The following is a 12,283-nucleotide window of genomic DNA, read 5'->3' as shown; positions in this document are numbered from 1 at the left end:
TCATTCCTTTTGAAGAGTATCAAAAGCAGTTGTGATTCATGTGATGTGAACAAATTAGACTGAGACTGTCTAGCTCATAATCTTTACAAGGAGTCATTACAAAATGCTGACATAAAACCTTGAACAAAACAGACTTAACTGCAAAAGTCCACCTAAAAGTCAAAGGTCTCAGTCTTAGGTACATCATTTTGAAGTACCTTCTGCATGAAAACAGCTTAACATTCCTACTTGAGCAGTATCACAACACAAGGATATAATTTTGATAATGAGTCGACAGCTCAGCAACAAAGTTATCCTGTAGAACCTGTGCTCCAAAGCGTAGGTAGAGTATAACAATGCTGTGGGGAAAAAAAATAAAACACATAGGTGCACTCTGTCTTTAAAACGCAAAATTGAAATAGTAGGTTGATAGAAGAGTATATGAGAAAATAATTATGTCAACATGCTGACCGTTTATTTTAAAATAGACTTGCTTTCATAGTTCTAAATTAAGAAGGGTTATTTTGTGATGAAAAGTCAGCAGTCACCTGAGTAAAGTGGAAAAACCCCTCAGATTTCATCCACTACATACAATCCAAGTAACAGCTTGGAGTGGGGGAGAAAGATATTAACGATAATCTAAGAAACTAATTGTAGACTTCTGCTTAGACTAAGTGACGTTTACAAAACTCCAGAAGAGAGGAATGGTGCATTTGCAGACCACTCAGCAGTAAACATCTCTGCTAAGTGAACCTCTAAATCTTGCAGTGTATTGCCATGGTAATACCAATAATATAAACTTAGCTCAAAAAGCCTCAAGAAAGGTTAAAAAAATAAAAATGCTTGCCACAACAGCCATATTAAAGACAGTCTTCAGTTTCATTGACAATTCCATTATCTACGAAATGTACTCAAAGCTCTGAAAAAAAGGTTATAAAAGTTACAATTCTGAGGAAGGTACTTTGAAAAACCTTACCTAATAACAAGCACTACAAATGTTAATGCAGTCAAGAATTTTAACCTGAGATCTGAAAAAGATTGAGAAAAGTTGTTATTAGTGAATTTACACCTACATCTAGGAGAAACAAGCCTGTTTGGGGAAGAATAAAAAAAAAATATTCCTTACCAACATAAGGCATGTTTCGAAGTTCTGAGCATGCCCTCACTATCAGGAACAAAAGGTAGAGAATGTATGTGGTTGCCACCACAAGGAAGAAGATTTTCATTCCCTATAAGAAAAGTGTTAGGTTTTATTATTTAATGACATTTGGTCTATTCCTTCTTCCCTCAGTAGAAATCATTATTTCCCAAAGCACAACATAGAATGGTCCATTTATGCAGGAAAAGCTGGTTCATGAAATGAGGATGGTCGAATCCAGGTTGAATTTTTGGGAATGTAAAGGATATTTCATAGAAACCAGCATTTTTCACCAAATTCACAGTGAGCTGAATCACCATGATTTTCTAAAAACACGGCTCCCAAGAACAATACAAGGACCCATGTACATGAGATCTTCCTTTACAACAAGAAAGCCTGAAATTTACCAGGACAGTGGACCTTGGCAGGAGTAAAGATATACAAAGTTGACTTAATAAGAGGCTTAAAAATTTTTCTTTCAATTTCAACAGTCATGAGTCTTGTGGTGTTGAGTCCAGATTTGCAGGACAAATTACCCTTCTCAATATGGAGCTCAATATGGTCTATGCATCTATCTAACGCAAAATTAAAAATACTCTAGTCAGAGTAAGACCATTTGACCAGCATTTTCTATTTTCTAAATTGTGTTATAGATTTTTATAGAAGAACAAACCCCATCTCCTTGTATTGCCTAACTCTACCTGACAATTTAATAGCAAGAAAATATTTTTTACTTACCTGGAAATTGCCTGTGTCAACCCTGTATTGATATGTAGGATCATGTACTTCATTAACACTAGAAAATATTCAAAATTAAAAACTGGTATGTGCACCATTCCAGACAAGGTCAAAAAGACATACTGACCAAGAAACCCACTCAAAAGAAAAGGTTTAAAGTTACTATAAAGGTTTTCGCCATATAAGTTGGTGCAATGCCATTAATTTGAATGCAGTCGTGACAATTTACTGTATATAACATTCTCGTTTCATAACCCAATTTGGAAGAAATATGGAGGATTTAAATTGTAATCATGTCTAATCTCCCCATTTGTTTTTTAGAAAATGCATTTTTCTACCACTAGTTATAAACAACCTTCTCATTCTTGAACAGTCTCAGCTCATACTTCTGCACTAAATTTTAAATTACTTACGTTTGCCATATTCCCAGTGTAACAGAGGCCAGCCACAAAAGTCCAACAATAAAGAATTTGGGCAGATAGAAAGTTAAGCACTTCCTTTCCCCCTGTAGAGAAAACAATACTGCGGTGAAGAAGTGAACTACATTTGAGATTTTATTCATTCTTGACAAAATAAAATAACTGTCATCTTTGTTTCACTCAACGTGAACTAGATTAAAACACTCATCTTCTGCATTTTTATCCTGCACAGGTGATTTAGAGAAGACATAAAATCGTATCATCATTTGTGTTAATAAGATGCAGTAGAGTTGGAGCATCCTATTTATAAGGTCCCACATATTTCACTGATAATGCAAATAAAGGAACATGCTCCAGAATTCATATTTCTCCTAAGCAGAATTTTAAACTAGTTTAAAAAAACAATCAACTACCACATAGAATAACAAAACTCTTCAAGCAAGAAAAAGCATAATGGCATCATGATTCTGAAGACTGTCCCATCTATTTCATTTAGACTTGGTGGAATCAAGATAATCTACTTCACCATAAATCATTTTAACTCCAAAGCTTCATATGTCACATTGTACTTTATGAATAAAATAAGCGTCTCTCTTTAAAATATTTCGTTTCATTTTTGTCACCTTTTGAGAGAACTGAAAAAAACAAGTACCATCTTCTCAGTTAGTAGTAGATACTGGTGCACCCTTACCTGTACTCTTATACCATGGTAGACACAAAGCCAGAACAACAACAATGCACACAGAAACAGTGACTGGAATAGATCATCCAGCATTCCAGGAAACCAGCTGTTGACCAGAAAAGAAAGGGGGAAAAATGGATCTGTAAAATAAATAAGAAAAAAAAAAGTTAAACAGAGAGAAGAAAACCTTTCATTATAAAAAGTAAAGCAGAACGTATCTTCAGAGGAACAAAAACCCCTAGATTTTTCAAATTACACCAGTAAATGAAATTGAAGTTCACTTTATCTTAAAGAAATTAATAAAGAAAATGGTGCCTGCAGCAGCAATCCTCTGTGCTGTAGAAATAATCTCAAATGGTTGCCAACATTTCTAAAAGATTTCAAGTTTTATTAGACTTCCTACTAAACCACTGTTAATAGTGATGACCTAAAAATTATCACACAATGATTAAAATGCAAATATTCTTTTAGTACTGCTAGAAAGTGCTAGAATTTTATGTGTTTTCCTGGACTAAAAGTAGCCTCCATTTTTAACTGAAGTGTGAGTATCTGAAAAATGAAGAAGTAAGACTTAGCAGATGAACAGAAAATGAAAGGTTCAGTATGGTAGGTACCTATTCCAATCAGTGTTAAACAAATAGTTGACATTGATGTGACTGAAAAGAATGAAATCCACCTACTCGTTATGGCCTTGAATTTGCTACACTTGAAAAGGGTTGTTAAGATTTTTTAATTTAGTTTTCTGAAGCCTTATAAACAGTTGCTTATAAGTTCAAGGAGGAATTCCATTTTGCCTCTCTCTCTCTCATTTGTCAATTTTTCTATTTTTTTTTTAAAAAGGAACTTTTTGAAAAATTCCAGATACAAGTACCATTGTAAAGTAGCAAGAGAGGAAGTAGGATGGACATCCATTTCTGTTCAATACCCCAGTCTCTCATGGAGAATTTCCGCAGAGAATGTGCAAACAGACACTATAAAACAACAAAAACAACAATTTGTAAGGAAAGGATACAGCCTTAATGGTTTAACCAGAGTTAAGAGCACATTGCAAAGGCTACTTCATGAGGTCTTTGCCTCTGAGAACACAGTAAAACATGAGCCAGGTCTGCTAGGCTCTACTTCAAGTTTGTTGGCGGACCCCAATGCAAATTACATAATTTCTCAAGGAAAGTGAGAAGTAAACCAGGTAGTACTGGTCACACACTATCATCAAGTTCCACCTAAACTGACTTTTTAAAAAAGCAGCTTGCATTTTATATTCACAGTTACCTGCTGAGTGACATCATCTATGTGAGAAAAATGTTATGCAAGTGTGCAGTACTTTGGTGTCCCTACTCTGAAAATTCAACATTTTAGATCTTATTTTGTTTTTTTTTTCCCAAATACTTCTTTTCCAGGGCCAAACCAGGTTGGAAAGGAGAGATAATCTAAATCATAGCATAATTTAGATCGTAAGGCGTCTCTGGAGGTCATCTGGCTCATCCTCACACTCAAGGCAGTGATATCTTTAAAGTTAGATCAAGGTCATATTGATGTTTTGCTCATTTTCAGACACAAACAGCCCACACTCTGGCCATCCTATTCCAAAGTCTGAGCCTACCTGTACTGCAAAAAAATACTTTTTCTAGCGTCTAATCTAGTGGTTAGCATGCGGGACTCTCACTGCTGCGACCCAGGTTCAATTCCCAGTCCCCCGGGCAGATGGAGCTCGTTAGCCCTGTGAGGCCATCCATCTATGAGAAGGTCACTCTAAACAAACCTACGTCCTGAGGACCTCACTGCCATTGTCCAAGCTTGCTTGGCCCCGGCAGATGAACCTTAGGATTAAAGGGTGGGTTCAGTTCAGCGCATGCTGTGTCTCACCTAAAAAATCCATTGCGCAGGCTTGAAAGGTAAAAGACCTTTCCCAAAATCTTCATTTGCGAAGACTGGCCATTAATTAAAATCACAACTTCCTCTGTTTAAGCAAAATTCTTTCTGGTTAATCCAAAATCAGAGTTTAGAAAAGCAAGTTTTCCCATTTATTATTTCTTACTGTCCCTTCAATACCACTTGTAAAAACATAAAAGCAGCAACTACATAAGTATTTCAGAAACATTTTTTACATCCATTCAGAGATGCATCAACTCAGCTGCCTGGGCTTACACAGCACTACAGAGCAGTGTTATCAGCTGCCTACATAATATACTCCAGAAAAACTGAAACAAAATCTTACCGTGACCATAAAAGTAAGAACTACAAAGACAAATCGGAACCATATTTCCACTTGTGAAAAAGTTGGATTGTAGGTCTTCCACTAGAAGAAAATAAAAGGAAAAGAGCCCAATGAATGATGTTTTGACACAGTATGTATGGCATTGATAATTAGCACTTTATGCAGATACTGGAAAGTTCTCAGGCTTTTTAAAATGTAAAGGTATAGCCAAATTTCACAAAGACAAATTCGTACCCACAGCACTATCTGATGAAAAGATAAGCAAAGCAGCCTAATAGCCTTGCTTCTCTTTTATCCTTCCACTTTGTAACATACTCAGTGCTGACATACGTTAAAGCAATTCTCAGGACTAAAAGGATATTTTCTTCATTGATTTAAATGGCATTTTCATTCAAAGTTTTAATACCAATAAATGAGTAAATCCAGTATGATGTTCTTTATTACCAAGGTCAGTTGCATAAATTGACTATGAAGAGATCAATAAGGTGCAGGGGTGCTTCCCATAAGAGGTTTGTTTTCTTAAAGCTTGCTCACTTGTCTCAGAAGCGGAAAAAAAGAAAATCACATAAAGGAAGAATAAATGAGCTTACTAGAAATATAGAAATCTTTTCATAGGTTGGGGGAAAAGCTCCTTCTCCTCTAATTACTAGAAGGGCACAAACATGTCAGTTTGCAAAAACTCTACTCTGTCAACAATTTATCTCATACCTGGCATGCTTCTGTTTTGAAGCCATATTTGAAATGTAAACTCCCTGGTACAACACATGCTCTGCTCATGTGAACAAGAAGTTTTACCTTTCATTTTAAACTGTAAATGCAAAATGAAAATTATATGTAGAGAATCCTATTATACAAAAGGCAATCTATGATTTCAACTGAGGTCATCATAAACAATTGTAATAATGAAATAAATTTGATAATTTCAGTTGCTGCAGGAAAGTGGGGCTTTGGGTTAGAGGTTTTTTTGGGGTTGCACACAGGTCTGCCTTAACGGCAGCCTGCAAAGCAAGATAATAAACTGTACAACTACAAATGTCCCAACACTTTGTCCTGTTTGAAATTTGGAACTAAACAAATGGTTTGTGAGCTTAGCGTTTTTTTCCCCTTAGAGTTTATTTTTAATGATGTGCTTTATGCACTAGAATATTACAAATATTAATATTTAGAAAGTTAATTTAGCATATAAAAAACATTTTTGCTTTACAGTAAGATTTTTGCTTGCTACCTGCTCTGACATTCCAAATGCTATATACAGGTAGAATACAGCATAGTAACATGTATTATAAACTTGGTTTAGTTCCATTTTCTCCCAGTGCAAATTTCTTTCTGGAGGCAATCAACACACACTGATGATGTGTTTTATAAGCAGTTTTTAGAACTATGTACTGAGATAATTATTTCACCGGGGATTATTTTAGTGAATTAGTTTAGTAGCCTGATTATTTTAGCTGAAAATAAACACCATTTTTCTCTTCCTCATAAGCACAATCATTAAAAAAAAAAAACTTCATTTTTCTTTGAGTTTGTTAAGTCTTTCTAGCCCATGCTTTTGTGAAGTCTGGAAAATTTTGCTAATTCAGATAAATCTCCTGGAAAAGCTGAAAAAGATACCATGCTTCAGAAAGGCAACATCTCTATAAGCAAATGCAGAAAACTGAATGTTCTAGTCTAGTTTGTCTATTATTGAAAATATCTGCCAGGAGTTAAGACCAAATTTATTTGTTACAAAAAACAGCATCAGCAGTTCTGAGAGAAAAATCTTTCCCTATAGAGGTGAAAAAATTGGTCTAGACTCTTATGAACAGTAAATGCTACAATAATTCTGACATCAGTAGTGACAGAAAAATTAATTATAATGCATTTTTATATTTCTCTTCAAAAATCAGACACTTGGTTGTTACAGTCAAAGCACACCTCTACAGCATTAAAGAGACTTGTTTTACTAGTATAAAACTTTATACTTACTGTGAAAGTAATATTCTGGATAGTGTATGTTAACTTGTTTAGATCTTCAAAGCTAACAAATATGTTGTACTGAGTGTAGTTCAGGTAGCCAAGGTGAGCAACAATGATTTCACTGCATTTCTGTGAACACATACAGTAGAGAATAGCATGTTGAAGTCTTCAAATTATTCCAGAATATGCACTGTCAGTATAGGATGGAGAATTTGTTTCTAAATGGTTGAATACTGATGATATTTATTATATGTCTCACCAATCTCAATCAGTCCGATCAAGAGTTTCTTGAAAGATACAAAGGCAAAACAGAAGAAACTGATAAAGTCAGTCACTGATAAAGTCAATGGTTGAACAATAAACAAGGCTAGCTTTTCACTTTAGCTGGTGAAAGCACCTGCTTGCAGCACCAGGATGGATATGAATAACTGTCAGTCAAACTCTAGGTCATCAGATTGTGAGATGGGGCTATCTTGTACTAACTCATTTTTAAAAGTTAACAGGAGGAAAGAGAAAACCCAAGCATATTGTTCTCCTGGCTGTAGGTAATTACATCTAATGGAACACTGTTAATTAATTTCTGCAAATTTCATAGATATGTGCATATATATATAAAAAGAAAACCCTTGACTTACTGTATACACTTATCATAAAAAACTTCAGCTATGTTCTTCCTAAAGGACTTGCATCTAGAGAAACTAGTTTGGATGTTTCCAAGCTTAAAAATTTCAGAGAAAATTACACCAGAATCTCCAAACCTTAAACATTTCTTCACAGGTGGCAAAAAATTTGGCTTTTTCAGAACATAGTTGCCAGCTGATTTCAACCAGACTGTGTGAGGTGTTGGAGGATAACTTTCTTCCCACTGGAACCCCATATCCAATCTTCTACTACAATATCTATTCAGTATTGCTAAACCTGTTTAAGTGACTGAACAGGACACACTGTTTTGCTGACAAAGAGCAATTCTAACAAGAAAGAAGGGTCTTTAATGGGTAATAGACACAAGTCATAGAAGTAAGCAAAAAAACGATGGATAGGAAGATACTTGGTCAGCATTACTATGTTGCCATTATAGATAAAACCATACTCTAGAGTCTTTCCCGAGACATGTTTAACAGATACATTCTTCTTATTTGCAATGTAAAGCAACATGCACACAAACAGATTTAAAGAAAGTGCACTTCATCAGAGTTTTGTTTAAGCAAGTACATACTTGTGCACAACTGAGTAATCTTGTTCGATTGTGAACTTGATTATTAACATATGGTGTGCTTCCATCCTTCACCACTCCAAGTACTTTGACTGTCATTGTAACATTCTTTTTGAGGGATACTGTAAATAAAACAGAAAACATCAACCTATTGCTACATTCAGAGATGAAATCCCAAATAGAGTTCCAAATATAGTTCAAAATGTGTGTTATCCAAATATTACTCAGAGTTATTCAGTTATACTTTACTGAAGTACAGCATTTTAATACTTACGCAGTAAGTCTCAAGCCCTGTAGTGAATCTTGACAGATTAACAATTACTAATACAGTATTTCTCATATATATACAGGGAAGCTTTATTGAAAAATTAATATCATTACAGACTACACATCTAATTCCCCCAAAAATGAAGAAGGAAAGACACAGATTATCTGGATACTACTGTGTTCACAGAAATAACAAACAATATTCCCCTATACTTGTTGCTTACAATTCAGTCAGTGCTGTCCATGTCTTTACTGAGGGAGGGGGGTGGAGGGGAAGAAAAAGCATCAGAGGAAAAATCTACCAACCACAGACAAAAAGCAACAGGATCATCTCTGTGACAGATGAAATTAAAGATACAATAGACAGGTTGCTATAGCAAGTTTTCTATTCTCAAGTTTCCTGAGAATTATGTAAGATTCTCACCATCGTGCTGATCCAACTCAACTACGCAGGTCAGCCACAGCTGCTGATTGTAAGTTGACAGCGGTGGCGAACTTAAATTAAATGGCTTCAGCTGTAAAAAAACCCATAAGATTAGCACCAGCGTTACATGGCGTATCTGTAGTTACAATGATGAAAGGCATGTTAATTATGTTCGTGAAAATGTTTTTGGGAAAAGATTTAAGATGTGGTACTCTGTGGACAGTATGATAAGCAGCTCAAATAGAAGTTTTCAGTGGATTTGCTTAAACAGCCCATGTGTTTTGCACAGCACTGAAGCAAGGACAGGTATGACTACCTAAAGCCTATAAGAGCAGCAGCACTAAAGCAGATAAGTTCAGACGTGAAAAACAAAATCCTGAGACCTAGCCTGAACATAAGTAATAATTTTTAACACTTTACATCAAAAGTCAGGTTTGCGTCCCTTTACCTGCTACAGTTTTAAACTTGTTCTACTATAATTATGAAAACAAAACTATTTTCCACTAGGCTTTCTAAAAATCCCACATTCAGTTCAAAAGAATGGGAGATATCATTAACAGATAAAACCTACATGCAGGGAATACTTCTCTTATTTGAAATCAAAAAATGCTTTAAAAAAAATAAAATCCACCCATAATACAGTATCAGTACAAACAAATACGGGTGACTAATAGAAGAAAAACAAAGAAATGTTCCAGTGTATTTTAAAAAAATTTACTTAAAAAAAACCCCCAAAACAAAACCTTTTTAGCACTTTCACAAAAAATACTTCAGATATTATGTTGACAGTGAAGAGCTATCTAGAAAAAAATTGCAAGAACTAAGAACCAAAATACGAAAGTTTCAAGAACGTGAATGTGAAGGTTCATGTTAGGAAGCCAGATCCCATGTCTTGGTCACGTGACAGTGAACAATTAACAAGAAACAGAAATATGCCTTCCCAGATGGTAGAAAGGAATATCACAAGAGGGATATCATTAATTGCCACTGACTGCATCATTTTTCAGTTTATGTTCTCAATTTCTATTTCTGAACCCCCTACGAGAATCTTAATTCACCAGGGGAAAACTCAAATGTTACTTTATCAGAAACTGCCGTGCGGAAACATCCTAGAATTCTCCACCTGGCCTGCTCACAACAGTAACAGACTAGAAATTGCTGCTGGGCCATTCATGAAATAACACAGTAGTAGGACAATACTGCACGTTCAGTTTCAAACTGGAAAGCACCAATAAGACGTTTTCCAGTAAAAGTTCAAATATTTAAAATAACTGGGGGGAAGAAGGGTAATGTTTAATATTACTAACATCAAATAAAACCATTCATATAATCCACCTATACTTAACTCTTACCTTTAGGCTGTTATTTAAGTCTGTTCTTGCTACAGAAGTTTCAATTACATTAGGACCTGCACAATATATAAGAAGGAAAAAAGAAAACAATATTGAAGTATACATATTACTGGTAAGTAATGATGTAAATACAGGTTTTCAAAAGACTGTACAAAGTCCCTGCCTGCAAAGCAGGTAAATAGTATCCCACTTTTCAGATGTTTAAATTGAAGGGTAAATCACTTGGACATTTCAATATAATTTATAAACTTGGCCTGAATGTTCCTTTAAGCAACTCTGACATAGTATTTCTAGGTATGATTAAATAGGAAGTAAATTATAAATCAAGAATTCCATGTCAGAAGCCCTGAATGTGTACTCTACTACAACAAACCACACGGTATTTATATAAATATATCCCAAGCTTTTCATGGGAGTGCAGTCATGAAAGTACTCAGCTACAGAAAAAGCTGGCCAAGCACCAATGGCGCTTTTGTTACAGAGACTCAAAGCTCAACAAGGGCTGCAGAAATCACCTGAAAAAACAGCATGTTTAATTGAACTATAAAGTTTGCATGGCCAAATTGTTACCATTACCTAGTTTAAATGGAGCACAACATCCCTAACACATTGCACTCAAGGCTTGGGCACCAGGGCAAACACATCCCATTGGATTTGTGTGCAAGAAGTCAATGCCTTTTTATGCATGTGTAGAGTACTTGCCCATATGATCACAGTAACAGTACTTTCTGGATAAAGATGGATTTTCATTGCATTGGTCTGTTCAAGCCAAGATACCCACGTTTTGTTTAGCAACAGTTCTCAATTTACTCAGACTGAGTAAATTCCTTTTCTACAGAAATCTGGGGCTATGATACATGATGAATGTCATCACATAAATAAAAATAACTGCATAGAAGTTGTATAAACAATTTCTCCTAAAGCAGACAATCCATTTAATAGAGTTGCATGTGCAATTGTAGTGGGAGATGTTCAACTCGATACCAGACCTTTTATGCAACCATTCCTCTAATCATTCTGGATACAGACATGCACACACTTAACATGTACTGATCCATCCACTCACATCCTATCTCTAGTTCTATATGCAGAAAATGGGAAGCAATCAAATCATAATTTATGTTAGAAGAGACCTCCAGAGAATATCTAGTCCATTTTTGTTTAATTTGGTTGCTCAGGGCCATGTCCAAATAAGTCTTTAACATCTCTAAGGACAGAGACTCTAATAAGCTCTCTGGGAAACCTGTTTCGGTATTTAATCACCTTTATGGTAAGAAAAAATTCCTAATATCTAACTGGAACTTCTTGTGTCCCAGCTTGTGTCTGTTGCCTCTCCCCCTATCATCATGCACCCCTGAGAAAAGTCTAGGCCCATATTCTGTGTATCCTCTGATAAGGTGGTTGTAGAGAGTGGTACAATTTCCCCTTAGCCTTCCTAGGTATGGAAGAACACACGCTACTGGGAAGAAGAAGAATGCACACATGTTTGTACATACACAAAAGACGAAAGGACTAAACCAGAAAAGTGAAAGGGAAGAGTAGAAAAAGATCTGTGTCTATACATGGGTATGAACAAACACAGAGGAGATGTAAAGCAGGCAGGAACAAAAGGACATACATATTTGTATTTGGTCACCAGAGACTTCCCAATCACAGTAAGATTTCGCTGTCCAAATGGTCTCTCCCTCTATATATTTGGTCTGACAATTTAATGTAATTTATTAATCCTCACAATATGCTCTTTCCGTGTCCTGGTTAGAACGGCTGGGACCAATTCATCCCTGGATGGGTGTAACCCAAAACTGTGTATTCTATAGCCTCCATGCCATTTCCCAAAAACTGCTGTCAGTAGAGGCCTGCAAGGTGGGAAGATGTTCCTGTACCCTTTTATGGAATTCCC

The 12,283-nt window shown here is 35.6% G+C and overlaps 1 protein-coding gene across 3 annotated transcripts in view; it reads right to left on the bottom strand.

Moving 5' to 3' along the window:
* Positions 1-12,283, bottom strand: part of TMEM181 (transmembrane protein 181) — a 36,493-nt gene that overhangs the window by 7,328 nt on the left and 16,882 nt on the right. For all 3 annotated transcript variants that reach the window (XM_027689154.1, XM_027689161.1, XM_027689169.1), the window contains 12 exons: positions 10,384-10,439; positions 9,032-9,122; positions 8,344-8,462; positions 7,137-7,256; positions 5,172-5,252; positions 3,828-3,927; positions 2,966-3,096; positions 2,269-2,360; positions 1,856-1,913; positions 1,106-1,208; positions 956-1,007; positions 256-338 (listed from right to left, as the gene is read on the bottom strand). In XM_027689154.1, the coding sequence (XP_027544955.1) occupies positions 256-338; positions 956-1,007; positions 1,106-1,208; positions 1,856-1,913; positions 2,269-2,360; positions 2,966-3,096; positions 3,828-3,927; positions 5,172-5,252; positions 7,137-7,256; positions 8,344-8,462; positions 9,032-9,122; positions 10,384-10,439 (1,086 nt within the window). The remainder of the gene's footprint in view (positions 1-255; positions 339-955; positions 1,008-1,105; positions 1,209-1,855; positions 1,914-2,268; positions 2,361-2,965; positions 3,097-3,827; positions 3,928-5,171; positions 5,253-7,136; positions 7,257-8,343; positions 8,463-9,031; positions 9,123-10,383; positions 10,440-12,283) is intronic.

The sequence above is a fragment of the Neopelma chrysocephalum genome, unplaced genomic scaffold, assembly GCF_003984885.1.
Source record: "Neopelma chrysocephalum unplaced genomic scaffold, ASM398488v2 Primary Assembly neopelma1_23, whole genome shotgun sequence".
NCBI lineage: Eukaryota > Metazoa > Chordata > Aves > Passeriformes > Pipridae > Neopelma > Neopelma chrysocephalum.
The sequence above is the reverse complement of the archived record's forward strand: the minus strand, read 5'-3'. Positions and strand labels throughout refer to the sequence as shown.